The sequence below is a fragment of the Phyllostomus hastatus genome, unplaced genomic scaffold, assembly GCF_019186645.2.
Source record: "Phyllostomus hastatus isolate PE091 unplaced genomic scaffold, TTU_PhHast_1.1 phas_scaffold_1066, whole genome shotgun sequence".
NCBI classification, from domain to species: Eukaryota; Metazoa; Chordata; class Mammalia; order Chiroptera; family Phyllostomidae; genus Phyllostomus; species Phyllostomus hastatus.
The window spans coordinates 14605615-14631730 of record NW_025334004.1 but is presented as its reverse complement, the minus strand read 5'-3'; the positions used below and the strand labels follow the sequence as shown (position 1 = coordinate 14631730).

The window sequence follows — 26116 nt, the reverse complement described above, 5'->3', positions numbered from 1 at the left end:
TAAAGATGAAACCAAAACCCTGGGGAGGAAGCGCCTTGTCCACGGTCAAGAGAGTTGGAATAAAAAAACGAAAGCATCCTGGTTTTCCCAGAATTCTTTCCACACTCCCTCATCCCCCAATGCAGCAAGAAGATAGAAGCAGGCAGCAGGGAAGGACCAAAGCGGGTCAACTTGGGTGAGGGACTTGCTCCTTCTTCCTCAGCCTGCTTGGGGAGGAGGTAGCTGGGAGGATCCACCTCTGCTAACATAGAGCCACGTGGGTGCGCACAACCTCGGACCGCGCTCCCTCTCCCCCTCCCCGCTTTGTTAGCGCCTCTGCGCCTGCGCAGTGCGACAAATCTGGCGCTGTCCCCTTCAGCACCACGCGGAGCCGGCGCCGCCCCTCCCCGCGGTGAGCCCTGCGCGTCCCCCGACCACCCAAACAGACCCCTTCTTCCTTCCGAGGTCACCATCTGCCTGCCCTGGCTTTCCCCAGGAGAGCAGTTGCCATAGTAACTCTAGTGGCCCTTTCTTAAAAATAGATGGGCCTCCTCTTACCTTGGCCAAGGGCACAAGGGTTGCCTGTTCCCTTCTACCTTCAGTCCCGGCGTCATCCCGTCTAACCCCTCACCCTTAGATGGGCAGGACACCTAACTCAGGCATCATGGAAGTTCTCCCTGAAGTCTGACTAACATTCTTCCTACTGCATCCTGGGCGCGCGGTCAGGGCTGCGTCCCATGGATCCAAGGCTCAGAACCCCTGAGGGTTTGAGGCGGTGTACCCTAAGTATCTCTTCCATTAACTGATGGTCTCCTGGATTTAGGGGGCGGGTCCCGTCTACACCCATACCGTGTGCTTGGCGCGGCCGCGTGCTCGTGGGGGCGGGAGCGCGTGTGGCATGTAACAGGTCATGTGGCAACCTCCCAGGGACACGCGTGGGGTCTGGAGCGGGACACGCGTGTGAAGCTGGGTCCTGCGTGTGGCTCAGGGGGCGGTGGGGTGAAAGGGACGTGGACACGATTGGGGTGGGGCACGTGAGGATTGGGGAGCAGAACCAGGGGTTCCGTACGTCATCCCCCTCGTCAGGGGCGAGTCTCGGGTTGGCGGGAGAGCCCAGAGGAGACCCAACGTCCAGAGGGGGGGGTCAGCCTCCCAGGCTCAGGGCCCTGGGAGAGGGCGGGGGTTGGAGGGGTGGGATTAGCTCTGCCAGAGCTGCGCTTAGGGAGGAGGAGGGGGGGACTGAGAGGCGGGCGGGCGGGCCTGGAGAAAGCGGGAGCAGGCGAGAGCTGCGCTACCTTCACAGCTGAGCTGGGCCCAGCCTCTCCCCTGCCTCTCCTCGGCCCCAGCTCCAGGCGAGCAGTGGTGAGTACTGGGGCAGCCTGAGTCCCGGCTGCGCTGGGGACATGCTGGGGCCCCACTGAGCTTTAGTAACCCGAACCGCTGGGTTGCTTCTCCTGACCTCTGCCCTTACCCTGCATTGCCACCAGAGGCCCCTGTACCCCTTTATGGTCTTTCCTGGGCTGGACAAAACTGCACCCTTGGGGGAAGAAGGGGAGGAGAGGGGTCTGGTGCAGCCTCCCTCTCCAGAGACCGTGGATTGGTGGGGGTTGGGGGAGAGGGTGTGTGTGCCCCCTTAAGCATGGGTGTGAGTGTGCATCTGTATCTGTGACTGTGACCAGCAGGTCTCTGTATCTGACATGCCCGTGTGCCTCTGAGCATTGGAGAGTGAGGGCCCCTGCATGTGTATTCGGGTATCTCTTTGTGTGTTCCTGTTTGATGACAATGTGTGTGTAAAATAAGCATGTGCCTTTCCATTACACACATATTTGTTATGACTGTGAGAGTGTGTGAGGGTGTGTCTTCGAGCAGTGTGTGCCTGTGTCTGTGCGCACTGGAACGTGTAGCCCGTGCATGTGTATTTGTCCTTACGTATGTGTGTGTGTGACTGTGTGTGCACCTGTACTAAGAACAGAAATGTCCCTTTCCCATTTATCATGTATATATCAGAGGTAGTGGCCTCTGTCCAGGTCTTTTTCTCCCGTTTACCCTATGCCTCTCAGCCCCTTGTGGTCCTTAGATAATCCCCCTCCCCCAGTTCTCCTTTCTTCTCTTTCTGGGAATCTGGTTTGGGGCCTCTACAGAGGAAATGCAGGGGACTCATGACTGAGTGATAGGGCTGGCTGGCTGGCTGACACTCCTGGGCCAGAGGGTGGGGTACCAGCCTTTCCCTTCCCCCACCAGAAGTAGCTCCAAAATGCCACAGGGACTCCGGGCTTGCTCAACTTCTGAAATAGCTTCCTCTCTCCTCCCAGGGTGATGCTCAGGGCCCCCAAGCAGAAGGAGAGGATCCAGGGGCCTGTTGTGGGGGGGGACAATCTTTTCTTCTCAGGCCTCCATGCAAGTAGCCCAAGCAGGAGGCCTGATCGTCCCCAGGGGTAGGATCAAGGATGCCATCAAGGTGGGCTAGGCCCCTGGTGTTCAGTGGCTCCAGGCAGCTTTCCCCTCCGTGTCTCTGCTCTGCTGCCCGTCCAGCTCCCCGGCAGTTCACCCCCTGCACCCCTTCCTCTCTTGCAGGCCTGTCTGAAGAGCATGCTGCCCCCTCACTCCCCGCCTGGCCTCGCCATCCCTGCCCCCCCAGCCTGACCCCCGGCCCCAGCATGGCCCAGGGTGCCATGCGCTTCTGCTCGGAAGGTGACTGTGCCATCTCCCCGCCACGATGCCCGCGTCGCTGGCTCCCCGAAGGCCCTGTGCCCCAGAGTCCCCCAGCCAGCATGTATGGCAGCACAGGCTCCCTGCTACGGCGGGTGACAGGTCCAGGTCCCCGAGGCCGGGAACTGGGACGTGTGACAGCACCCTGTACACCTCTGCGTGGCCCCCCTTCACCCCATGTTGCTCCCTCACCCTGGGCACCCTCTTCACCCACTGGGCAGCCTCCTCCAGGGGCCCGGAGCTCTGTGGTCATATTTCGCTTTGTGGAGAAGGCCAGCGTGAGGCCACTGAATGGGCTACCTGCTTCTGGAGGCTTGAGTCGGAGCTGGGACCTGGGGGGGCTCTCTCCTCCCAGGCCCACTCCAACCCTTGGGCCTGGCTCCAACCGGAAGTTGCGGCTGGAGGCGTCCACTTCAGACCCGCTCCCAGCTGGAGGAGGCTCAGCTCTGCCTGGCGGCCAGGGCCTTCCACAGGGGCCACCAGCCCAACCTCAGGTTGGGGCGGATGGCCTTTACTCCTCCCTCCCCAATGGGCTGGGGGGGCCCTCTGAGCACCTGGCCACATTATTCCGAGGACCTGCTGACACTGGACTCCTGAACCAGGTATGCGACCTCCCTTGGGCTCCCCGGAACCCCAGAGTCCCAGTGAAGGGACAAGACTTGGCTCCTTGGCAGTTTGGGGCCCATGGGCTATTCATCGGATCCTTCAGTCCGTCCTAAGTCTGTCCCTTTCTTGCCTCTATGCTTGTCCCTCTGTCTCTGCACCTCCATCTCTGTCCCTGTGTGTTTTTGTTTTTGCCCCATATTCTTCGGATGTCTGCCTTTATCTCTGGGTGTCTGTGTCTACCTCTCCCTTCTCGGCTTAGGCGGACACCTGGTCCTCACCCCGGGAAGTCTCCTCTCATGCCCAGAGGATTGCTCGAGCCAAATGGGAATTTTTCTATGGCTCCTTGGCCCCCCCCAGCTCAGGTAAGTCTGGGGCTGAGGTAAGGGGGATGGGACAGGCCTTCTCCACAGCAGCTGAGGTGTGGTGGGGGCCTTCCTTTAAACCTCCCCCAACCCTTCCCTGGGCTCCTGAGTCAGCTGATGCCTCTCCAGGCCAAGACCTTTCCATCTGTGTTGGTGGGGGGGAGGGTTTGGGGGATGGCGGCTGGGTTGGGCACCTGCAGGAAACGAAGTAGTGGAGGGATGGGATGGCAGGATATGAAGGGGCAGAGAAGAGGCTGATCTCCCTCAGGCCCCTCAGAACTGTCTCACAAGAACTTGATTTGAAATGGGCTCCACTGGTACCAGGAACAAGCCGTGTTTGTAGCAGGAGGAATGGCGGCTAGGACAGTGAAAGAACTTCTTGCCAATACGAGGCAGTGGGGAGAGTTCCTTCCTAGGACAGAGTCAGGATGGGAAGCTGACCTGGATAACCTCCTGACCGGGATGCCTGTGCACACTGCAGGTGCTAAGCCCCCAGAGCAGGCCCCCCCATCTCCACTTGGGGTGGGCTCAGGGCAGGGCTCTGGGGTGGCTGTGGGGCGAGCAACCAAATACTCCGAGACGGACCTGGACACGGTGCCCCTGAGGTGCTACCGCGAGACCAACATCGATGAAGTGCTGGCTGAGCGGGAAGAGGCTGACTCAGCCATCGAGAGTCAGCCCAGCTCTGAGGGCCTGCCTGGTACTGCCCACCCACCTGCCCCGAGGCCCGGCCCACGCCTCGGTCCTTGTCCCAGCCCGGGCAGTGGCAATGAGGACGAGGATGAGGCAGGTGGGGAAGAGGATGTGGACGACGAGGTGTTTGAGGCCTCGGAGGGGGCCCGGTGAGTGGGGGAGTGGGAGAGGAAAGTGGCTTGCTCCTTCCCACTGGCCCGGAGGCAGAGCTGGGCTCAAAGGGACTACGGGAGAGATGAGGGTGGGGTTGGGAGGGTGAGGGCCCAGCTGGTGGTGCCAATAGGGCAGCATGGCAGGAGATTCTGGACAGAGGCCTGGCAGAATAGTGGGGCTGTGGGGGCCTCAGCAAGAGCCCAGGAGGATAGAGGCAGCCAGGATAGAGGAGGAAAGGGGTTCTAGGGAAGGGTGGGGCTGAGGGAGAGGCCAGAGGCCAGAACCAGGCCTGGCGGTGTGGGAGCATCAATCCAGATCCTAGGTCTCGGTGGGAAAGCGGGGAGATGGAGTGGGGGCTTCCCCCTCCACCTCACACCCCGCTGCAGCCTGCAGCCTCATCTTCTTCTCCTAAGATGCTGCCAGAAATAGAAATGGGCTGGCAGGAAGGGAGAGGATCAGGGAGAAGGAGGGGAAAGGGAGATTAGCAGGGAGGCAGAGAGAAAGGGGATTGGGTGCTGGGGGTACGTAGAGACAGAACACCCCATGGGGCACCAACAGCTTGGAGAACCTGTGGTAGGGAGCCCCTATCCAGGCGGCTGTTTTTAGGGGGTCGGGACCTGTGAAAAGGAGATGATAATCCCCCTCACAGAGTCAATGTAAAAGTCCAATGAAATGCTACCCGAGAGCTGTCCACGGGGCCCCTGATCAGAGATTCTCCCTGTCCCTGCAGGCCGGGCACCCAGATGCCTCAGCCAGGGCCTCTCAAGTCGCCTCTGCCCTTCCTACCTGGGACCAGCCCTTCGGCTGACGGGCCTGACTCTTTCAGCTGTGTGTTCGAAGCCATCCTGGAGTCACACCGGGCCAAGGGCACCTCCTACACCAGCCTTGCCTCACTGGAGGCCCTGGCCTCGCCTGGCCCAACCCGCAGCCCCTTCTTCACCTTCGAGCTGCCGCCCCAACCCCCCGAGCCCCGGCCTGACCCCCCTGCTCCTGCCCCACTTGCCCCTCTTGAACCAGATTCTGGTACCAGCTCTGCTGCGGATGGGCCTTGGACCCAGAGAGGGGAAGAAGAGGAGGCAGAGGCTGCAGCCAAGCAGGCCTCAGGGAGGGAGCCCCCTAGTCCCTGCCGCTCAGAGGACAGCTTTGGGCTGGGGGTGGCACCCCTGGGCAGGTGAGTGGTTCCTTTGGTTTCTCAGACCTAAGGCCCCCAGGGCTTCAGGAGCAGCCGTTCCGAGGGACAGAGCCTCAGTGTAGAGATGTGGTTTATATTACTGACCCCCGGAAGGGGTGGTTAGGGCATGCAGATGCCCTGTTTTCCCACTTGGAGGACTTTCCCCTGGCTATGGGGGAGGGGGCTTACAGCCTGCCCCCTTGGTCTCAGATCCAGTGACTTGAGAAACCATGATTCGGAATCGAAGGATACCCAAGGAACACCCCCTTCTCTCTCCAGGAGGGCCCTTCCCTCCCCAGACATAGCCTCCAACCTGCTTAGAATTCATGTGACCTTTCCCCCACCCAGCCTGGAGGCTTCTCCCAAAGATGCAGCCGCCAGCCTCCTATCACCTCCCTCCTGTGCCACCTCCCCCTCCAATCAGGCGTCTCTCACCCTTCTCCAGGAAGTCCATTCATCAGTCTAACCTTTCTGTTCTCCCTTCTGCCAGCTACCCTCTCAGTCATGGAAGCCATGGCAACAGGAGGGGGTGGCCAGGGAGACAGGGTTGCTTAGCAACAGGAGTTTCCGGCCTCTGTCTCTGGGTGACAGGTGGCTATGCAAGGAGAGCAGCTGGGGTGGGAAGGGAAGGAGAGGAGGAGATGGGAGATGAGGGGGAGCCCTTTGACCCCCAGTCCCCTCTACTCCAGAGCCTCCTTCTTTGTGGGCAGCAGAGAATGGCCAAAGAGGAGGCTTCTCTCCCAAAAAGGCGGGAGGAGGAGAGACAAGAGCAGTAAGGTGTGCCCACTGCCCTCAGATCTTTGCCCGTCTACTGTTCCTCCCCGACAGCCTCTCTGTGCCACCTTTGTCCGTGTTCTCAGGGACAGAAGACTATGTTCTGGGTAGGGTCAGTGTGGCTTGGGAAACCTGTGGCTGACAGCAAACTTAGGGAGCCTTGGGGAAGCAGCCAGGTCTCCCACAGTAGTAAGGTGGGTGTGGTCAGACTTGAGACAGGACTTGACACTGAGAGGTGGCAATGATGGAGGGGACCTGTACGGTCTTCTCTCTGGAGAAAAGAAAATGTCTTCCCCATGTGCCGGTCTCCCCTTCTCTGTCCTCCTGGTCCGGGGACTGAGGAAGGGTCTGGATGGCCCTCGAGAACCTGCGCACCTCAGAGCTGATGTTCCGCCCCGGCAGTGAACCACCCTTGAGCCAGCTGGTGTCTGACTCTGACTCCGAGCTGGACAGCACAGAGCGGCTAGCCCTGGGGAGCACGGACACCTTGTCGAACGGGCAGAAAGCAGACCTGGAGGCTGCGCAGCGTCTGGCTAAGAGGCTCTACCGACTAGACGGCTTCAGGAAGGCTGATGTGGCTCGGCACCTGGGCAAGAAGTAAAGGCACTGGGCTGGGGTGGAGGAGGGGGGAAGGGAGATGCATCTGTGGGCAGCACCTCCACAACCCCTCTACCTAATGCCCCAGGTTTTGAGGTAAACCCCCACTTGGCCCCCTGACACACCCCCTTGAGATTCCACCCGTCTCTCTGCCCTGCCCACAGCAATGACTTCAGCAAACTTGTGGCTGGAGAGTACCTCAAGTTCTTTGTCTTCACGGGCATGACTCTGGACCAAGCTCTCAGGTGGGTGTTGAGCCGCCTGAGGGCAGCCCCAGCTCTCCAGGCCTGCGGTGCAGGGCCTCAGCTCTGCCTCCTCCGGGCCCCTGCACCTCCCTGAGCTGCCCTGACACCACCCTTCCCAAGCTGGCTGGGCATGCGTGGTCAAGAGCCAGGGCTCCCTGGGAAGGGGAGCTTTGTGTGGGGTGACATGCTCCTTCCCTCCTCCTCAGGGTGTTTCTGAAGGAGCTGGCCTTAATGGGCGAGACCCAGGAACGGGAGCGTGTGCTGGCCCACTTCTCCCAGAGATACTTCCAGTGCAATCCTGGAGCCCTGTCCTCAGAGGGTGAGGAGGCCAGGGGCAGGGCTTCCTGGCTGGTTGCTGAGGCGAAAGGGCGCCGTGTGTGTGTGTGTGTGTGTGTGTGTGTGTGTGTGTGTGCGCGCGCGCACGAGGATGTGTGCAGGAGTGAGCGAATGCACGAGCTCGCGGGCCTGTGAGCATGTCCGTGTGCAGACTGTGCTGACATGGCTGTGTGGACATGGAACTGCGCGTGAGGGCAGGTATCCTGTTAGGGTCCAGCCAGCGTGTGCTGTGAAGAGGCAGGTGGCAGGTGGGTTTGCATGCCAGCATTCACACGTATGTGCAAAACAGTGCTTGGCTTGAGTAGGGATTCTTTTTGGCCGCACTGGTCTGCATAACTGCATGAGGCCCACTTGTTTGTGCGCACGCAGAGATACAGGCATGCGGGTGTTGGGGGGCAAGCAGTGGGCAGCCCCAGCATCTGAGAAAGCTAGGGAGGGTGGCCTAGAAAGAGAGTGAGGTCCCTTCTGAGAGAGCTGCTGAAAGAGAGAAGTCTTTGGTTGGGGAACCGTTCACTAATGGGCTTCAGGACTTACAAAAGTGTGGTTACGGCCCAAGGGGTTCGGAAAGGGGGCGGGGAGGGGCTGGGAGAAGGTAGCTGGGGTAAGAGTCCCTCAGAGGTGGTGGAGGCTGAATGTCAACTCTACTCTAGATGGTGCGCACACGCTGACCTGTGCCCTCATGCTACTGAATACGGATCTCCACGGCCACGTGAGTGGGGTCGGCGGGACGGAGCCTGGAGAACAGACCCTGACCAAGGACTTCCAGGTTCACCGGCCTCTCTCTGTTCCCTCACTTAGAACATTGGGAAGCGCATGACCTGCGGAGATTTCATCGGGAACCTGGAGGGTCTCAACGAAGGCGGCGACTTCCCCAGGGAGCTGCTCAAGGTGGGGGGCGGGACAGGGTACAGGTACCTGGAGGGGAAAATGGGGGACTTGTCGGCGGTGTCCGAGGAAGGTGAGGTGAGGGGCCTGGCAGGCCCCCAGCTCACATCTTGGGAGTCTGGACTCTCGCAACTCAAGTCTGGGTACCACCCCTTCCCCATAGCCTCACAGGCACGCTCCCCAGAACATGCGCACTGGCGTGCAGTGGCGGCTGCTCATGGCTGGGGGAGGGGAGGCGGCTCTCGAAAACGCGTGATCTGGCAGCCCCGAACCCTGCATTTGTCTTCATCAGTACTCCTCCTCCTGTGTTCGCTGAGGATGGGAGGGGTCCCTGCATGGGGTGGGGGGCACACAGGTATACTGCTTGCCTTCTTTGCCTCCACTGCCCCACCCCAGGGGTTACAGTCACAGAGGCCATGCCGGTACCACTGAACAGGAGGCACCGGAGGTATAGGGGCCTGAGAGGTACAAAGGCTTTTCCAAGTTGTGGCAGAAAGCTAGCGCCAAACTGGGACTAGATACTGTGTTTCTGGCTCCCTGGTACGCAGGCCCCATCCCAGGCCCCTGGAGGGGTTGGTTACCGTGGGGCTGGTAGGATGGGAGGAGGAGGGGCATCCGGGGCCTGTGGGCTCTCTCCCTGATTGGTGATGGTTTCATTCAGGGAGCTGGACTCACTTGAAACCCCCAGGGTTGGCAAAGGGGTCTGTGGGCCACCACATAAAAATGACTGCATAGGAGTGTCCTTGGGCTTGTCTGTGAGCTTGGGCTGTGGTGGATTGCTGAGTTTGGGGGTGTATCTGAGTGGGGGTGTCCACTATGAGTTGGGGGTATGCTTGATTTGAGTCCTATATGTATGATTTAGGGTGTCGGCGAATCAGGGGGGTTTGTCTGTGCTTGGTGTGCTTGTGCTTTAGGGCTGTGATTTAGAGTGTGCCTGAGTTGGGGTGTAGGTTGGTTGTTTGCGTGGTTGGGGTGTACATCTAAGAACTGGCTGTCTTATAGCTTGTGCCTGTGAGCCGAGAGTGTATGTGAGTTAAAGACTGTGACTTTGGAGGCGTGCATCTGGATTTGTAGTGTCCATGAGCTGGGGCGAATGTGAATTGGTGCATCTGCTTGGTTGGGATGTATGTTTGTAAACTGGGGTGTGCGTACAGGAGTTGGGGAGGTATCTGCGGTTCAATGAGTAGGATGAGATCAGGGCTATTCCAAGGCTTCCTGCGTCCTGCGCCGCCGTCTAGCCTCGAGGCAGATCCTGGCTCATTAAAAAAAAAAAAACAAAACGGCCGCCAGGAGGCGTTCCGGCCTCTGCTCAGCCTTCCCCCGAACCCTGACGAGGAAGGAGGGAGTTCTAGACCCTACGGGTCCGCCTACCTTCGCAGCACCCGCCTACCCCGCGGAGGGGCTCCCAGCGACGAGCCCAGCGCAGCCCGCCCCCACACAGGTGCTGCTCGCCAGCCTCCCTGGGCCCCTCCCCCATGGAGGCGCGCCCGCCAGCGCCGCCAAAGGGGGCCCCCCTTTCTGTCCGACGCCTCCATTTTGCGCCGTCCCCGCCCCAGCCTTCGCCCTCCCCTCCCCTCCCCTCCATTCCCCTCCCCTCCGGTCGGCGCCCCCCTCCCGCTCGCCGAGCTGCAGAGCCGGCAGAGCCGCCAGAGCTGCCAGCGCCGCCGCTGCCGCGCGGTGCTGCGTTGGTGGGAGCCCGGCCGGGCTGCTCGCTCGGGCTGTCGGGGAAGCGGTCCGCGGGCCGTCCGGGCCGAGGGCGGGCGGGGGCATGGCCGGGGGCCGCGGCGCGCCGGCCGGGCCAGCATGATCGGCGTCAACAGCATCCACAGCAGCGCCGGGCGGCTGCGCTCGCGCTCGCTGTGTTCCGTGCGCTACGGGCGCACCCACCGCGGCGCCGAGACCCTGTGCTACGGCTGGCCGCAGCGCTCGCGCAGTCTCAAGCCCGTGCTCTACACCGACCTGGTGGTCAGCCGCCTGCAGAGCCGCAAGAAGAAAAAGGCGGTGAGGGCGTTGGGGCTGCGGCCCACGCCAGGCTGTGGGGGGGACTGAGGAGGTTGCCGAGGGCTGCGCGGCTGAGGGGGCGGCTGGAGGGAGGCACCTTAGGCAGCATGAGCGGGTTGGGGCGGGGGCATCGCTGGGGCTGAGGGGGGAGCCCAGCAGGGACGGGGCCATGGGTAGCCAGGGGTGGGCAGGGGCTGGAGAGGGGAGAGCACAGACCCTTTGACCAAAGGGCATCTTGAACGGAAGGGCCTTTGGGCCTTCCAGATGGGTGCATGACTTCGGGCTCACGGATGAGGTTCAGGAGTTTGAAAGGATGCCGTGGTCGGGGGGCAAAAGGGGTGAACTGGAAGGCTGGAGACAAGGATTGCAGGTTGGATGTCCGTGGCCACTTCAGCCTCCTGGCCAGAGAGTTGAAGAGTGAGGGTTTTTAGAGTCCACGCTCCGCTGGGTTTGGGCTGGGTATGTGCTGGGAAGCTGTGTGTGCATAAGGCTGGGTTGTGCCGTGTGTGGGGGGTGGAGGCTGTGAGGTGTACTCAACCCTGGACAGGGTGTGCCCATGTGGTCTGTTTGGCATGGCGGCAGCGGGGAGTGAGAGAGTCTGAGGCCTTGGTGTGTTGGGGGGTGGCTGTGTCCCATCACAGAGAAGGCGCCGACGTCACCACTTCACCCAGCTCACACGCAGACAGCATCACATGCCACACGCTTAGCCCAACACGCACATGCTGGGGACACACCCACTCACAGACAGGCTTCGGGAAGCAGCCCCACAGTGGGAAGTACTGGTGTGGACCCGTGCTGCAGGCCACTCCCAAGAAGAGGGGTGTCCTATGCTACTAGCCCCTTCTCTCCTCTGACCACCCCCAAAACCCAGGCCATCTGTACTGAGGGGAAGTGACTGGTTCAGGAACTCACAGGGAGTTTGGGGTGTGCAGAGTTTGAAAGCTAAAACTACTGCTTTAAAAAAAAAACTTTAAAATTTTTAATGATTTTCAGAGAAGGAGAAGAAGTGGGAGAGAAAGAAACAAGCATCCATTTGTTGTTCCATTCATGTATGCGTTCCTTGGGTGGTCCTTGTATGTGCCCCGAGGGGGCATGGAACCTGCAACCTTGCTGTGTGGGGTGATGCTGCAGACAGCTGAGCTACCTGGCCTTTTAAACTAGTGCTCACAGCCTGCCAACATGAAGTGTGGGAGTGGGCTGGGGGCCGGACCCCCCTGATACTCGGCATGGTGAGGCAGTCTGGGTTAGGGGTAGGTCTCAGCCTGTCCTGAGGTTGGGAGCCAGAGAATGTTCTCATTAGCCAAGGAAAGTGGGGGTGACAGAGTAAGTGCCCATTCCTGGGCCTCAGTGTCCCCGTAAGCTCTGTGTGGTTTCACCCTGGGAACAAGCGTCTGTTCAGGAGAAGGAGAGTGTCTTGGGCTGCTCGTCTCCGTTTCCTCCGGAGCCGTGCTTCTCCCATCTGAGAGCCGAGCAGGGCCACCTCTCAACGACAACAACAACAGTAAAGACCGCAGCAGCGGCTGCCATTTACCGTGCGGCTGCCATTTACCGTGTGGCGATCATGTGCCAGGATGCCCTGTGCTAGCTGCTTGCCTTTTGTGAGACCTGCGTTGCTGTGTCTGTTATTCCCCATGGATACTTGCTTAAAGTCCTGCAGCTGAAGTGGCAGAGCTGGGACTGGGTCTCAGTACTCGGTCCCACATCCTGTGTTCTGGGTCATCACAGCCTGCTGCCCTCTTCCCCAGTTCCGTCTCCTCCCCCAGGTTGAGAGGGAGGGCTCCGAGCTCTGGCACTTGGGTAAATGGGGTGCACCTTCCCCCAGGACTGACCCACACCGCCCTGATTTGTTCCTCCCTCCCCAGGCCTTGTACAGCTCCATCAAGAATGAAAAATTGCAGTGGGCCATGTGAGTCCCGGGGATGTGTGGTGGGGGGCAGGGCTCTAGGGGAGGGCTGCCTGGGGAAGTGGAGGGAGCGGCGGGGAGCGGCGGTGGGCTCTGTGTCCTGGGACTGTGGGGCAGGGGCGGTAGGTGATGCTGGGAGAGGCAGTGCAGCAGCCTCACTTCCTTCTTTGGAGATGCCTGCTTGGACTTGGAGTTCTGTGTCTTGTCTCTGGGTGGGTTGTTATGACAGGCTGGGCTGGGGTGAGTAGCCACTGTCATCCTGCCTGAGAGGAGGGGCGCTGAAAAGGAGGTCCCTTGGCAACCCTGTGGGAAAGCAGAAGTCTCTGGCGGCAGGGCCCTGAACCAGTAGTGTGAGCGCCGCCTCTTGGGTCCTAGAGAGCCCATAGTGTCACAGAACAAGGGACCACGTTGTCTGCTCTTATAGTGTCAGTGGAGGTGACCCAGAGTCAGTCTTGGAAGGGTCCAGTCCGGGAGAGAAGGTCCAATTTTAGCCTTGGTCCCCCAGTCTGAGGGTAGAGCCCTCATCTGGACAGTGCGTAGATCGCTCGTGCTTTTTGGTATTTGCGAGTCCAGTTGCTGCTGGAGCTCCCAGCAGGTGGGGGAGCTCCCAGCTGAGGCAGAGCTTAGCACTGGGGCAGCGTGCAGGGAGAGCTTCTCGGAGGATTGGGCCTTTCGGGCAAGCCTTGAAAGAGGGGGAGCATTTGTTTGGGAAGAGGAAGTGGGAAGTTGGTATTTGGGAGGCAAACCCGGGGTGGCTGGAATGAGTGTGGGGTGGGGCGGCCGAGAGCTGGCGGGCCGGTTGGAATGGAGGGCGGAGAGCGTGTTGGCAGGGATGTATTACAGGCTGCATGTGGGAGGCAGTAGGGAGCTTGCAGGTTCTTGACCAAGGAGTGACCAGACAGAATCACACTTTTTTGATGGCATGTGCCAGAGCCTGCAGACTAGGAGGTACTGGGGACCACCAGGAAGCAGCTGCTTCTGCCACCCTTTAGCCAGCAAGCCATGAGCTGCTGCTTGGTGAGGCTGAGGCAGCTGAGTCAGACGTGGGTCTGTCCTGGTGGAGGAAGGTGTGAGGTTTGGAGGGGTGTGCACCCGCACACGCAGAAGTGGAGAGGATGGGGCTGGTTACAGGTGAGGGGAGGAAGGGGCAGACCTGGCGCTACCTGTGGAGCGCTAACCTTCGGGAGGGGCTGTGCTGCTTCAAGGAGCCCTGGTCTGAGGTGGGAGCCATGGCTCCAGGTGCCTCAGGTGGGGGGCCACACCCTTCAAGAGCGGCAGTCCCCCCACCCCCAGCTCTGCAAACACCGGAGGAGTTTTCCTGGGTGGGCAGAGGCCAGGATCGAAAGGGGGGTGTGTGGCTTCATAGCCAGCCCCCTCTGAGGTGATCACACCTGCAGAGACGAGGAGGAGCTGAGGCGCTCTCTGTCTGAGTTGGCCGACACCAACCCCAAGGTCATCAAGAGGGTCAGCGGGGGCAGTGGCAGCGGCTCCAGCCCTTTCCTGGACCTGACTCCCGAGCCTGGGGCCGCCGTCTACAAGCACGGGGCCCTGGTGCGAAAGGTGCACGCAGACCCCGACTGCAGGAAGAGTACGTGGCCTGATGGGTCCGGGGGATGGGTGGGAGCGGCCCGTCCCAGTCCTCCTGTGACCTGTCTTCCTTCCCCCCCAGCACCTCGGGGCAAGCGGGGCTGGAAGAGCTTCCACGGGATCCTCAAGGGCATGATCCTCTACCTGCAGAAGGTCTGGGGCCAGCCCAAGGGGTGGGGGCTGAGCTCCCTCGGGGGGGTGTGGCTGGGTTGGGCAAGGCCAGGCTGGGGCTGTGGCCACAAAAAAATGGGCACCCCCGCAGGAGGAGTACCAGCCTGGGAAGGCCCTGTCGGAGGCGGAGCTGAAGAATGCCATCAGCATCCACCATGCGCTGGCCACTCGCGCCAGCGACTACAGCAAGAGGCCCCACGTCTTCTACCTGCGCACGGCGGACTGGCGGGTGTTCCTCTTCCAGGCTCCGTGAGTGCCTCGTCCTGCCCACCTCAGACCCGTTCTGTCCACTCCCAACTTGCTCCCCCTTGTCCCCGGACTGATTTTTCCTCCTCAGACCAAATCCCCAGCCAGGACTGGTAGACCTGGGCAGGCACCCTGGTCCCAGGTCCCAAGTAGCTGTGCTGTGTCCTCAGGAGCCTGGAGCAGATGCAGTCCTGGATCACTCGCATCAACGTGGTGGCCGCCATGTTCTCTGCACCCCCCTTCCCAGCTGCGGTTAGTTCCCAGAAGAAGTTCAGCCGCCCTCTGCTGCCTAGTGCTGCTACCCGCCTCTCTCAGGTACTCCCAGCTCCGACCACCGGGCCGGGGGCTGGAGCAGGGCAAGCCTGGCATATGGCACTCGGCTGCAGGCTACAATTATGTAGATGTCCCTGCACCAGGACACTGGTCAAGGGTCAGGGGTGGTGGCAGTGGAGGCTGAGCCTCCAGTCCACGGGCCATGCTGTGGATCCAGATAAGGCACTTCATTCATCTTAGGGAAGGGACACTTAAATAAAACCTGCACAGAAGTACTCTGTGTGCTAGAGAAACCCTGACCATGCTCCCTCTGGCCTCCAGGAGGAGCAAGTGCGGACCCATGAGGCCAAACTGAAGGCCATGGCAAGTGAGTTGCGGGAGCACCGGGCCGCGCTACTGGGTAAGAAGGCCCGGGGCAAGGAGGCCGAGGAGCAGCGGCAGAAGGAGGCCTACCTGGAGTTTGAGGTGAGCCTCCCTGGGCACCTCTCTCCATTAGCAGGACCTGCGTGTCCCAGTATAGGCTCGGACTAGTGGCTGAGGGTGTGGACTCCTAAGAGTGGGACCAGCTGGGTGACCAGGGCAGGTTACATACCGTATTTTGCCGTGTATAATGCACACTCTTTTGCCCAAATTTTTGAGGGAAAAATAAGGATGCACATTATATGTGGGTAATACTATTTCTGTATCTATACACGTTTTTAATTTTTATTTATGTGTATGCATTAAAAGTGTAACCCTAAAAAACAATGATATCCATACGCAAAACAATACCCTGGAATATAATAATTGGTTTTGTTTCCAAATATAAATAATTGAATTGAAAAATTAAAACGAAAGATTTTTTTCCCCTGAAAGTTTGGGCCAAAGACGCAGGTGCTCTTTGCATACGGGAGCACGTTACACGCGGTAAAATGCAGCGGTCCCTCTCAGCTTTAGTTTCCGCTCTGCGCGACAGCGAGAGTATTCTAGACTCACAGGGGTCATGACGTGAGATGTCTGTCAAGTGCTCCGTTTTCCCGGCTCTGGTAAAGGCCCGAGAAACTCTGGCTGTTGAAATTGGCAGTCCTGAGAGGGCCCGTGGAGGGCCCCCAAACCTACTAGGGGACTGTGTCACAGTCTTTGGGGGCTTCAGAAGTGGGCCGGGACCTGTCATCTCCCGCCCTTCTTCAGAGGCCCTGCCCAGTCCAGGTGGGGTAGACGCGGGGTGGGAGGGGCGGGGGCTGGGGGCGCAGGGCTGGCTCACCGCCCCGCCCTCTGCCTCAGAAATCCCGCTACGGCACATACGCAGCACTGCTTCGGGTCAAGCTGAAGGCGGGCAGCGAGGAGCTGGACGTGGTAGAGGCGGCACTGGCCCAGGCCGGGAGCACGGAGGACGGAGCCCCCCCCCTTCACTCCAGTCCCTCCCTGCAGCCCAATACCTCCAGCCAGCCCCGGGCTCCGTGTCATGGCCCAGAGCCTCGGGCAGGGGCAGGCAGTGGGCGGCGGAAGCCCTGAGCTGGGAGTGGGAACGTGTGGGGGGGTGTCCATCGGACACCTGCATGACACGGCCCTGCCTGAGCCCGGGCAGGCCTCGGGCCACCCGAGGGCCCCTCGGCCCAGGGCCCTACCGCGCCGGACGCGGTGTCCGGGGCAGCGCAGGGCTAGGGCGTGGGCCTCGGGAGCCTAGGCCGAGGGCCCCTCCGAGACCCCCTTTTTGTGATAATGTTTTGCACTTTTTCGTACTAGGGGCTGGGGCAACAGGGGCCAGAACCCCTGGACTTTCGATGCTTTTTTTTGGCGGGGGAGGCCTGACAACATTTCCGCTTTCTGCTGAGACCACCCTCACCCCCGACACCAGCAACCCCCCTCCGTCCTGGGGCCTCGCTCAGACACAGGCCAGGAGGTGGGGGTACGCTGGCTTTCCTTCCTCCCTCTCCAAGGGCTCCCCTCTCTGTTCCCAGAGGCGGAGGGACAGGTCCATGCCTAGGCCCCCAGACACAGGCCGCGACAGCACGGCCTTGCTTTCCCTCCTTCAGTGGGCCCTGCCCCTCGTACAGCCTCCACCCCCATTAAAACTGCTCTGGACTTGCTGGCCGGACTTCCTTTCCTCTCCAGCGCCTAGCTTGGGGCCAGTGTAGGACAAGTCACAGAAGGGCGCCATAAGTTGGGGAGGGGGCAAGGCTCCCCCCTTTCCCATGAGAATCCTTTATTTACCCCAAATGAGGGGTGGACATGGGGTGTTAAATAAGGACTAGAGTAGGTCGGGATGCTGTACAGAGGGGCCCAGGAAGGGGGCTGGTGGACGACGGCAGTTCAGTGCACCTGAGGCTGGGGGTGCCCGTGGCAGAGCCCTTCTGGAGGCTCGGGGGGTGAGCCTAGCTTCTCGGCCTCCTGTTCCACTGACTGGCTCCCGTACGCACTGTCCACTTTCACTTCTCCTGGGGGAGTGGACACAAGGAGGGGGACAGGGAAGAGTCAAGGCCTTGGGTCTCCCACCCTGTAGGCCCAGATGATCTTCTAGGTAGGATTCCGTTACCTGTGCTGGGCAGTTTGTCTCGAGCCTCAGGGCCCCTCAGCAGCCTCACTCCCTCCTCTAGGCCCATGTCAGACAGAGCTTCCAGCAGGCCTCCCAAGTTCCCACCGGCCAGCTGGAGAGAAGGAAGAGGCATGAGCACGAGAGCTACAGTTAGGATGTGGGGTCAGGAGCCCTGGGGCCAAGGAAGCACCTGGGATCTGAGATGGGGAAAGGAGCCCAGGGACAGGGCCCAACTGACCTTGTAACTGCGCAGGAGGCTGCCGCTGGGCGAGGCTGTCTTTCGATACGTGTCCACCAGACTGCGCAGCCCGAGCCGCTCTGCCAGCTCAGCCCAGCTGCCCTGAGCTTCTGGCCCATCTAGCAGATGCTCCAGGTTCTGCAGGACTGTGTCCTCGAGTGGCAGCTCTGGTCCTGAGGGGGACACACACACACACACACACACAAACACACACACAGATGTGTCCATCACCTCCAGACATGGGCATGGGTACCACCCTTCCCCCATGGCCATCTCTCGGACAGGGCATCTTCCTTCCAAGGCTCTGAGGAAGAGACCTGTGTGAGCAGGGGGCTGGGAGCCAGGGTCAATGAAGAGATCTCACCTGCACAGCTGGGCGGGGTCAGGGGGCGTGCCATGGTGTCCTGAGCAGCATTTAGCAGCAAGGTCTTCACCTGGAGAGACAGTCTCGGCCTTGACTCCTCCCACCCCAGTCCTTAAGCCCAGGTCCCACCCCTAAGCCCAGATGCCCTGTTCCCTGGTACTTCTAGTCCCAGGCTGGCCTCACCTTGGTGCTGCGAGTGAGGTCAACAGGTGTGTGGCCCCGGAAACTGCTTTGGGTGCCCCTCTCAGGCTCCTCAGAATCTGAGTCACTACCGGAGGTGGGGGGCGAAGGCAGGGGGCACAGGGGCTCCTCATTCTCTGCGTGGATGTCGGCACCTAGGGGATGGAGGTGCCATGGGGGCTCACATTCAAGACTGCAAAGTGGGGGGGCTGGGAGGCACCTCTCTTCTCCTCCCCGTCTTGTTCACACGCCCCTGAAGGTGAGACTGACCAGCCTTTAGGAGGAGGCGGGTGAGGGTCGGGGATCCCAGTCCAGCTGCCAGGTGTAGAGGTGTGTTTCCCGCAAAGGTGCGAGCATTCACGTTGGCGTGGAGCTGCAGGTGCAAGTGAGTGGTCAGTCATGGCGCCACCTGCCTGGCTGCCCCGCTGCCTTCATCCTGGGTCCCTCCACAGTCCTCATTCTCACCTTGGTGACCAGATGGGTGACCAACCGCAGCTCCTCCATCTCTGTGGCTAGATGCAGGGCTGTCCGGCCCCCCTGCCGCTCAGCAGCCTCCACTTCAGCCCCACTGTCCACCAGCAGATCCAGGCACTCCAGGCTTCGGGCACGGACCGCCAGGTGTATTGGGTACAGCCCTGAGGACACAGGATACTCTGCTTACACCTGTGACTCCCTGAGCAGCTGACATCCACACCCTATGTCCACTCCGGGCACTCAGCAGTTACCCTCCCTGGCCCCTACCCTCGCCCCTGACCCAGATGAGGTGAAGAACTCACCCTCAAAGTCTGGCATGTGCAACAGCTGGGACATGGTGGGAACCCCGCTCCGCAGTAGTGCACCCAGCAGGTCGGGGGCACTGGCACCTGCCCGCAGTGCCAGGTGCACCGCTGAGTCTCCATGCCGGTCCAGTAGTGCCGGGTCTGCGCCTACCTGCAGCAGGAAGCTCACCACGCTGGTCTGCCCAGTGATCACGGCCAAGTGCAAGGGTGTCTGGGGATGCAGGCAAAGTGAGCCAGGACTGCCCCCTGCCTAGACCCATTTGCCTTCCCACTTCCAACCCCCAGCCCCTCACCAACAGGGGCCCTAACCTGGTGCAGATGGTTGGTGAGGTTGACCACACCGAGGTGCCGAGCATGGTAGATGACATGGGCTATCTGCTCGATGACACTGGTCTGCCCGTGAATTATGGCCAGGTGTAATGGCCTGCGGGTTGGGGAGGGAGACTCTGGTTTAGCGTGCCTAAAAAACTCACAGCCTTCACAGTCTGCTTGAGTGAAGGGTCTCCCTCAAGCAGAGGAGCCTGCTAAGCCGACACGTCTTCAAGGGCAATGCAGCATCTGAACTTTATCCCTCCTGAGCACGTTTTGAAGTAGACAAACACTATTATTGTGCCCCTTTAACACTTGACAAAGCTGAAGATTGGTATCAAGTACCTTGAACAGTACTAGTACATCACGAGCTCGCACTTGAAAGCGGGTCTGTTTAACTCCAGAGCACCCCACGACCTTCCACGGAGGGGACACCGAGTCTCGGACCCAACCCTGGGAGCCTGCTTCCCCGCCACCCGCCCACCTACGTGTCTCCGTTCTCGTCCTGCGCCGTCAGCAGGTGGCGCTGTCCCGCCAGCAGCGCGCGCGCGTCTGCCGTGACGCCGTAGTCGAGCAGGGCTTGGGCGCTGCGCTGCGCCAGGCCGAACAGGCGTGCGTTGTACTCCCGGGCTGTGGGCGACAGGGGGTGTGGGCACGGGTAGGTCCGCCACCCCCAGTGCACCGATCCCCCGAATTCCGGGGGCTATACCTTGTTGTAGCAGCTCCGGAGTATGCGGTTTGCTTTGGGGGGTCTCGGGGGACGCGCTGGGTTCTGCTGCTTCCTCCCCGGCATCCCCGCCAGGCGCCCTGGCGGCCATCTGCGCCCCGCCCCCGCCTCCCGGGTAGCAGCCCATTGGGGCCGCGCCGGACTGGTAGGGGCTGTAGGCCAAGGAGGAGGGGAAAAAGCCGAGGCTGCCACCTGTGGAGACAGTAGGTTGGTGGGAAGGAGGCATCAGCCAGAACTGTCCCAGATCACCTCCCCCACTTCTTTCACTCCTCCCTCCTCTATCGCCCTTCTTGCCACCAGCCCTCTCTCACCTCCTCCTCCAGCTCCTCCATAACCCCCTGCCGAGCCTCCAGAGCCTCCGCCCATGTGGGAGCCACCACCAAAGGGCTGGGAGAAGGTGGGCAAGGCTTTTCTCCGCTTCCGCTGCACCTCCTCCTTGTCTGGAGGCAGAGGGAAATGAGATGTTAGAACCCCAACTCGTGGGCCATTCAACAGCCCTGTCCCCAGGTTGGTATAATCCTTTCCCCCAAAACCTTCAGGCTGGCTCTTAGGGACCACCTCTTCCTGGGACCTTCCCCACTCCTTACTTGACTCATGGGTCCCCTGATCTAGTTCTTGGGACTTTCCAGCCCAGCCCCCACCCTACAGCCCCCCTGGGATCTTTAGGCCAGCTCCACCTTCCACCAGAGGGTAATAGGTGAACTGTTTGGAGTCAGAGACGTCCCCCCCACGCTTGCGTTTCAGTTGCAGGAACACAGTTACAGGGCGCTCAATCTTCATCTTGTGATAAGGAGGCGTCCGGAACACAATGGCATACTGAGAAGGAGAACGTAAGGCATCATCTAAGGCATCATCGAGGCCTTGGCCTAGATGGGCCCCCCAGCCCTGGCTGTGTTCCTAGGGTACCTGTTTATGAACGTCTGTGGGAGAGAAGTCCCCAAAGGCCTGCCATCCATTCTCGTCATCCTCATAGAACCGAACCTCAATGTCGTCTGCAGGGAAAACAAGTTTGGCCACAGCACCTACTGGAGTCTCCAAGGCCATCTGTCCCGAAGTTGCCCGGGCTCCCAGTCTTACACCCAGCACCCCTAGCTCCCAGCACTGGCTCCAGCCTCACCTTTCTGCACCTTGTCACAAAGCAGATAAACCTCATCTCCACCCCGCACAGAGCCGGCTGTCTTGTCCATTCGAGAAATCTTCAGGTTTGAGGCCCCGGGAGACTCTGTGGGGGTGAGATATCAATTACTTGAGATGATGTAAGAGTCATGGGCCCACTGACGGAGACAGGCGCTTTCAGGCATCATCTGAACAACCCTAAGAGGTAAATAAACCACTAGTATCATTTACCCAAGACAGAAGAAGCCATACTCAGAGAGGGAACATGACTTGCTCAAGATCCTTCAGCTCATACATGGTGGGGCCAAGTTCCAACCCAGGCCTAACTGACTCCACAGCTTGAGGTTGCCTTTCGTGTTCCCTCTGACACCCAGGCATCGCGCCCCAGGTGGTGGAGATACTCACTGCTATCGTGGATGGGCTGGGAGATAACGGGCTTCAGGGGCAGGGAGAAGGAGCCGTCACTGGCCCGAAGGAAGGCGGAAAAGCGCAGCCGCACGATACTCAGATCCATCACCTTCTTCAACTCCTTGGCCTCCTGCTCCAGCTCCCGCCGCTCGGCCTCTGCGTGGTGGGCACAGTGTGACCTCTGGGTTCTTCCTCCTCTACTTCCATGACCACCTCCCAGGACTTCCTCCCTGCCCACCATACCCGTAAGGCCTTGGGGCCTGGAGCGGAGTCTCTGCCTCTGAAGTTTTTGTATCATAATCTCCATCATGTTCTTCTTGGTCACATGCAGAACGCCCAGGTTGTTAAATCTGGGTGGGGGAGGGAGAGTCAGAAGTATTACAGGCGGTTCTTTCCTCCCGAGGCACCCGCCCCACCACTCTACTTCCTCTAGGAAGCTTTTCTGGTTTTTACTTGGGGCCTTGGGTTCTAGGGCCAACCTAAGTCTGTCCCTTGGGTCAGATGCTAGGCTCAGAGAGGTAGGCTGGAGCCTAGGACTGGCAGACAACGAGGGGCATGCCAGTGGGAGCCAGGGGTAGGGGGCACCTACTGGGCAGTCATGTCCTTGGGCCCCACAGACACGGCGCAGACCCCCAGTTCCGAGCACTGCTTGCCCACCAGGCTGTGGGCGTGAGCACGAGGTGGGTCACTGTGTGTTACCAGGTCCACCTCGATCTTGGCTGGTCCCTCGTAGTTACAGATCTGGGAGGGTAGAGGGTTGTCAGTAGTACCCTGTCAGTGATACACTGTCCACTATACCACCCTCAGGCACCATCCTTGCTCACCTTGACAGTGGGGTAAGTCTTCCGGCCCTTTTCACTGGAGGCACCTGGCAGTCCTCCATGGGAGGGGCCCTCACAGCCATATCGAAATCGGAAGCCTCGCTGAAGGTCCCAGGGTAGAGTGACATTGTGACCAGGAGAGATTACCCCCACCCCTACCCCAGAGCCAGCTACACCCCCCACCCCCCGCCAGCAGTGAGCATAATGACTGGTTAGTGTCCGTCCTGAACCATGGCTATCCAACCCAAAGTGGCTTCTGTGGTCAGTGACCCTCCCCATGGCCACCCAGCTACAACTACCCCATTTGCTCCCAAAGCTGAGCAGTCCCACACCACCCGTTCCACTCACTCACCTGCTTAGGCTGTTCCACAATCACCAGGTAGGGTCCATCAGCTGAGGAGAAGAGAGGCCTTGCTGATCCAGGATCTCTGAGCCCCTCCCCAAAGCAGAAGGCACATGCTCCTCCCTCTCCCACCCTCTGGGGCAAGGGGAGGTTAGAGGATTTACTAACTTGTCTCTGGGGCAGGCTCCTTGGGCTCCATCATGGGCTGGTTGAATTTGAAATCATCATATTCAATGATGCCATCCAGACCCTAGTTTGGAGGCAGACGGGGCTGTCAGCTGATTCTGAGCCACCCCCAGGGCCCTCCAACCCCCAGCTCTCTAAGCCTCGGTAATCACCCCCTCTCCTCATGCCCAGAGCTCCCATTAGAAGCAGTCTGCAGACAGAGAAACTAACAGGCAGGCTGAGATCATCTGAGGGCATTACAGGTGCAGGGGAGCAGAGGGGACTCCGGCCCACCGGCAGACAAGCAGACAAACACAGTGGTGGGGCAGCCGACTGGCTTTGGGGCCAGGAGAAGTGACTCACTGGGCCGTAGCAACTCTCCATGTCTGTGGGCTAGGCCCAGTGCTGTCCGGTGGCTCCGGCCGGGTTCTCTTTCCCAGAGTTTCAGGCGTCCGCCTTAGGTAGGAGGGAGTGGCGGGAGAGAAACAGATCAGGTCCGGAGTGGGGGGAAAGGGGGGCCCAGATTTGGGGGAGGGTCGGATCTCCTCCAGCCACCCGTCCGGGTGTGGCGGGAGAGATCCGGTGGAGGGCGAGACCCGAAGCTGGGCTGGGCCGGGGAAGGAGCAGGAAAGTTAGAACAGCTTAGGAAAGTCCCGAAAATACCAGGGGGAGGCGGGGCCGGAGGAGGCGGGCCTGGAAATGACGCAACTGTCCACGCCCCTGCAGCGGGAGGGGCGCCAGGTCGGCAGTGGTCGGCGGACACCCTCAGCCTTTGTGGGAAGAGGGGCATCCAGACCCAGGGAAGCTCTGGTGGGAGTTAGGTCCCCCTGCTCCCTCCAGGGCAGGTGTCGGGGACTAGAGGGTCTTTCGAGGCCCGGGGAGGCTCCTAGTCGTGGACGAGTCCCGCCTCCTACCCTCTTCCCCTCCCCCACCCAGGAGCAACCTTGGGATTTTCTACCCAGAGGGAGGCCATGGCTGATTCACCCGGGGGCTTTTGAGGGGACATTCCTGCTGTAAGCTGGCCTTCTCCCCGAAGGCCTGTAGGCGGGGGCTCTTCCCATTGGGGGGCCCCGGGGTTCTGCCCCAAGAGCCAGTCTCTTGGGGCCTGGGGCGGCGTGGGGGGCGGGGAGGAAAGATGTCTCTCCTTGGGATGGACCCTTCTCCCCAAAACACGTCGACAGTGGTCGATTCCCACACCGCACCTGCTATGGGTGAACACGCCCCTGCCCCAGTCCCATAGTGTGTAGTACGTGTGTATCTCTATCACAGATTTACAAGTGTATTTCGGCCCATGTGCTGGCGTGCGTGTTGTGTGTGCGTGGCATCAACATGCGTGTGCTACAGGTGAGCGTCCTTAAATTTCTCAGTGTGAACACGTTTGAATTAGTCTTGATAAGTAAGGGCACAAGTGAATATCTTTGAAGTTTGTGCGTGAACGCTATGGGTCCAGGCACCTGTGAACGGGTGAGCCTGTTTGCGTGTGTACATGTGTGCCAGTGTGAATACATGGACGATGCTGTGCATTCGCCCGCTACGTTCGGGTCCGCGTGTCTTTGTACAAGGATGCCGAGATGTGTATCCTGGTGTCTGTGTGCGTGCCCTGCGTGTGTGTGCATATGCCGCTCTCCAGTCCTGGGGCTCCGTCAGTTACGGGCCCTCCTCCCGCCCTTCCCGGTGTCTCAGCCACCCAGGGGTCTGAACCCGGCCACTCACCGCGGCGGCGGCTCCGGTTCTGGCTTCTCTCCCGGCCCGACCCACCTCGGACAGGTCGTGACACCTCTTGGGTCACTCAGGCTCCGGTGGGGAAATCCCCGTTTCCGCCCCCGGGAGGGGGGAATTCCCGTGACGTTTCCCTACGTCACGCCCCCTGCCCTTTCTCTTTGGCTGAAAGTTTAACTCTGGACGCCCACAGCCAATCAGGAGTGACTAAGGCGTGTCCTTTAGGGAGAAAGTATTCGCGCAGCGCTGGGAGTGGAGGTGACTGTCCCGAGGCGCGGGCTCTCGCGGGGAGAACTGCTGGAGGCGGGATAAACTAAATTAGCGCAACCCCCGGCCCGTGGCCCCGACTCCAGTGTCCCCACTCATCCAGGCCTGCTTCAAACAGCTGGCAGCCCCCACTGCTACTCGGCTAACGCTGTGGCTAACGCTTGGTCACTTCTGAAGCCGGGGAACCCCAAGAGGAAGCTGAAGGGCCCCAGCCCTCGGATCCCCCGCCTGGAGCAGGGCCCCGCTGCCGGGAAGAATTAGGGGAAGAGGAAGGAAGTTGTTGTTGCAGTCGTCCCAGAGCGCCATCTGGCGGTCTCTCTGAAGCTAAAAGGAGACTCCGTAATCATCTTGTTTTTCTTTTTCTTTATATATATAGTTTATAAATACACATAATTGACATCAATTATATAATATATATAATTGATTATGCTATTACAGTTGTCCCTTTATTCCCTTGTACCCTACATACCGCCTCCCACCCGCTTTCCCCGCCTTTAGTTCATGTCCATGGGTCATACATATAAGTTCTTTGGCTTCTCCATTTCCTATACTATTCTTACCCTCCCCCTATTTTCTACCTACCATTTATGCTACTTATTCTCTGTACCTTTTCTCCCCTTTCTCCCCCTCCCACTCCCCTCCTGATAACCCTCCATGTGATCTCCACTTCTGTGATTCTGTTCCTGTTCTAGTTGTTTAGTTTTAGTTTTTGTATTTTTTAGGTTTGGTTGTTAATAGTTGTGAGCTTGTTGTCATTTTACTGTTCATATTTTTTATCTTATTTTTCTTTTTTTTTAAAGATTTTATTTGTTTATTTTTAGAGGGGAAGGGAGGGAGATAGACACAGAGAGAGAGAGAGAAACATCAATGTGTGGTTGCTGGGGGTTATGGCCTGCAACCCAGGCATGTACCCTGGCTGGGAATCGAACCTGGGACACTTTGGTTCCCAGTCTGCGCTCAATCACTGAGCTACGCCAGCCAGAGCTTTTTTTTTTTTTTTAATTTATTTATTTTTTTATTTTTCGTAGATAAGTCCCTTTAACATTTCATGGGCTTGGTGATGAGGAACTCCTTTAACTTTACCTTATCTGGGAAGCACTTTATCTGCCCTTCCATTCTAAATGATAGCTTTGCTGGAGAGAGCAATCTTGGATGTAGGTCCTTGCCTTTCATGAATTTGAATACTTCTTTCCAGCCCCTTCTTGCCTGTCAAGTTTCTTTTGAGAAATCAGCTTATAGTCTTAAGGGAACTCCTTTGTAGGTAACTGTCTCCTTTTCTCTCGCTGCTGAAAAGCAGCGAGATAAGGATTCTCTCCTTATCTTTAATTTGGCTAATGTAATTATGATGTGTCTTGGTGTGTTCCTCCTTGGATCCAACTTCTTTGGGACTCTGAAATTCCTGGACTTCCTGGAAGTCTATTTCCTTTGACAGATTGGGGAAGTTCTCCTTCATTATTTTTTCAAATAAGATTTT

General features: G+C 59.5%; 2 protein-coding genes across 5 annotated transcripts; one reads left to right on the top strand and one right to left on the bottom strand.

Annotated features, from left to right (window-relative positions):
• The first annotated feature begins 1231 nt into the window (after nucleotides 1-1231).
• Nucleotides 1232-16760, top strand: PSD (pleckstrin and Sec7 domain containing). 3 transcript variants are annotated; one of them, XM_045853772.1, is made up of 17 exons: nucleotides 1232-1341; nucleotides 2554-3290; nucleotides 3554-3656; nucleotides 4138-4498; nucleotides 5233-5673; nucleotides 6850-7044; nucleotides 7209-7289; nucleotides 7496-7608; nucleotides 8276-8334; nucleotides 8424-8513; nucleotides 12374-12417; nucleotides 13812-14002; nucleotides 14084-14154; nucleotides 14264-14421; nucleotides 14589-14733; nucleotides 15013-15156; nucleotides 15955-16760. In XM_045853772.1, exons 2-17 carry the CDS (start codon nucleotides 2637-2639, stop codon nucleotides 16183-16185), a joined length of 3081 nt encoding a protein of 1026 aa, XP_045709728.1. In that variant the 5' UTR covers nucleotides 1232-1341; nucleotides 2554-2636; the 3' UTR covers nucleotides 16186-16760. The 3 variants fall into 3 exon arrangements, with proteins under 3 accessions (XP_045709728.1, XP_045709726.1, XP_045709729.1); XM_045853770.1 differs by having other exon boundaries at nucleotides 1326-1341; nucleotides 2292-3290; XM_045853773.1 differs by lacking the exon at nucleotides 2554-3290 and having other exon boundaries at nucleotides 1326-1341.
• A 70-nt stretch (nucleotides 16761-16830) lies between these two features.
• NFKB2 (nuclear factor kappa B subunit 2) lies at nucleotides 16831-24497 on the bottom strand. Of its 2 annotated transcripts, XM_045853774.1 has the most exons (23): nucleotides 24370-24497; nucleotides 23020-23112; nucleotides 22660-22741; nucleotides 22501-22541; nucleotides 22152-22250; nucleotides 21917-22068; nucleotides 21571-21677; nucleotides 21325-21483; nucleotides 20921-21025; nucleotides 20710-20795; nucleotides 20481-20619; nucleotides 20115-20243; nucleotides 19786-19995; nucleotides 19565-19706; nucleotides 19077-19191; nucleotides 18765-18978; nucleotides 18454-18623; nucleotides 18259-18361; nucleotides 17992-18143; nucleotides 17809-17878; nucleotides 17445-17617; nucleotides 17207-17318; nucleotides 16831-17108 (listed from the first exon to the last, which is right to left on the bottom strand). In XM_045853774.1, the coding sequence occupies exons 2-23, from the start codon at nucleotides 23038-23040 to the stop codon at nucleotides 16984-16986; spliced, it is 2706 nt and encodes a 901-aa protein (XP_045709730.1). In that variant the 5' UTR covers nucleotides 23041-23112; nucleotides 24370-24497; the 3' UTR covers nucleotides 16831-16983. The 2 variants fall into 2 exon arrangements, with proteins under 2 accessions (XP_045709730.1, XP_045709731.1); XM_045853775.1 differs by lacking the exon at nucleotides 24370-24497 and having other exon boundaries at nucleotides 23020-23285.
• Nucleotides 24498-26116: the final 1619 nt, after the last annotated feature.

Excerpts from the sequence above, each read along its gene's own strand:
- PSD (XM_045853770.1), top strand. The coding sequence starts at position 2,427 with ATGCCATCAAGGTGGGCTAGGCCCCTGGTGTTCAGTGGCTCCAGGCAG. Across the intron at positions 3,291-3,553 it reads ACACTGGACTCCTGAACCAG|GCGGACACCTGGTCCTCACC; the intron begins GTATGCGACCTC and ends TTCTCGGCTTAG. Across the intron at positions 14,734-15,012 it reads CTGCTACCCGCCTCTCTCAG|GAGGAGCAAGTGCGGACCCA; the intron begins GTACTCCCAGCT and ends TCTGGCCTCCAG.
- NFKB2 (XM_045853774.1), bottom strand. The coding sequence starts at position 23,040 with ATGGAGAGTTGCTACGGCCCA. Across the intron at positions 22,069-22,151 it reads AGACTTACCCCACTGTCAAG|ATCTGTAACTACGAGGGACC; the intron begins GTGAGCAAGGAT and ends CTACCCTCCCAG. Across the intron at positions 20,796-20,920 it reads TTGTGACAAGGTGCAGAAAG|ACGACATTGAGGTTCGGTTC; the intron begins GTGAGGCTGGAG and ends TTTTCCCTGCAG.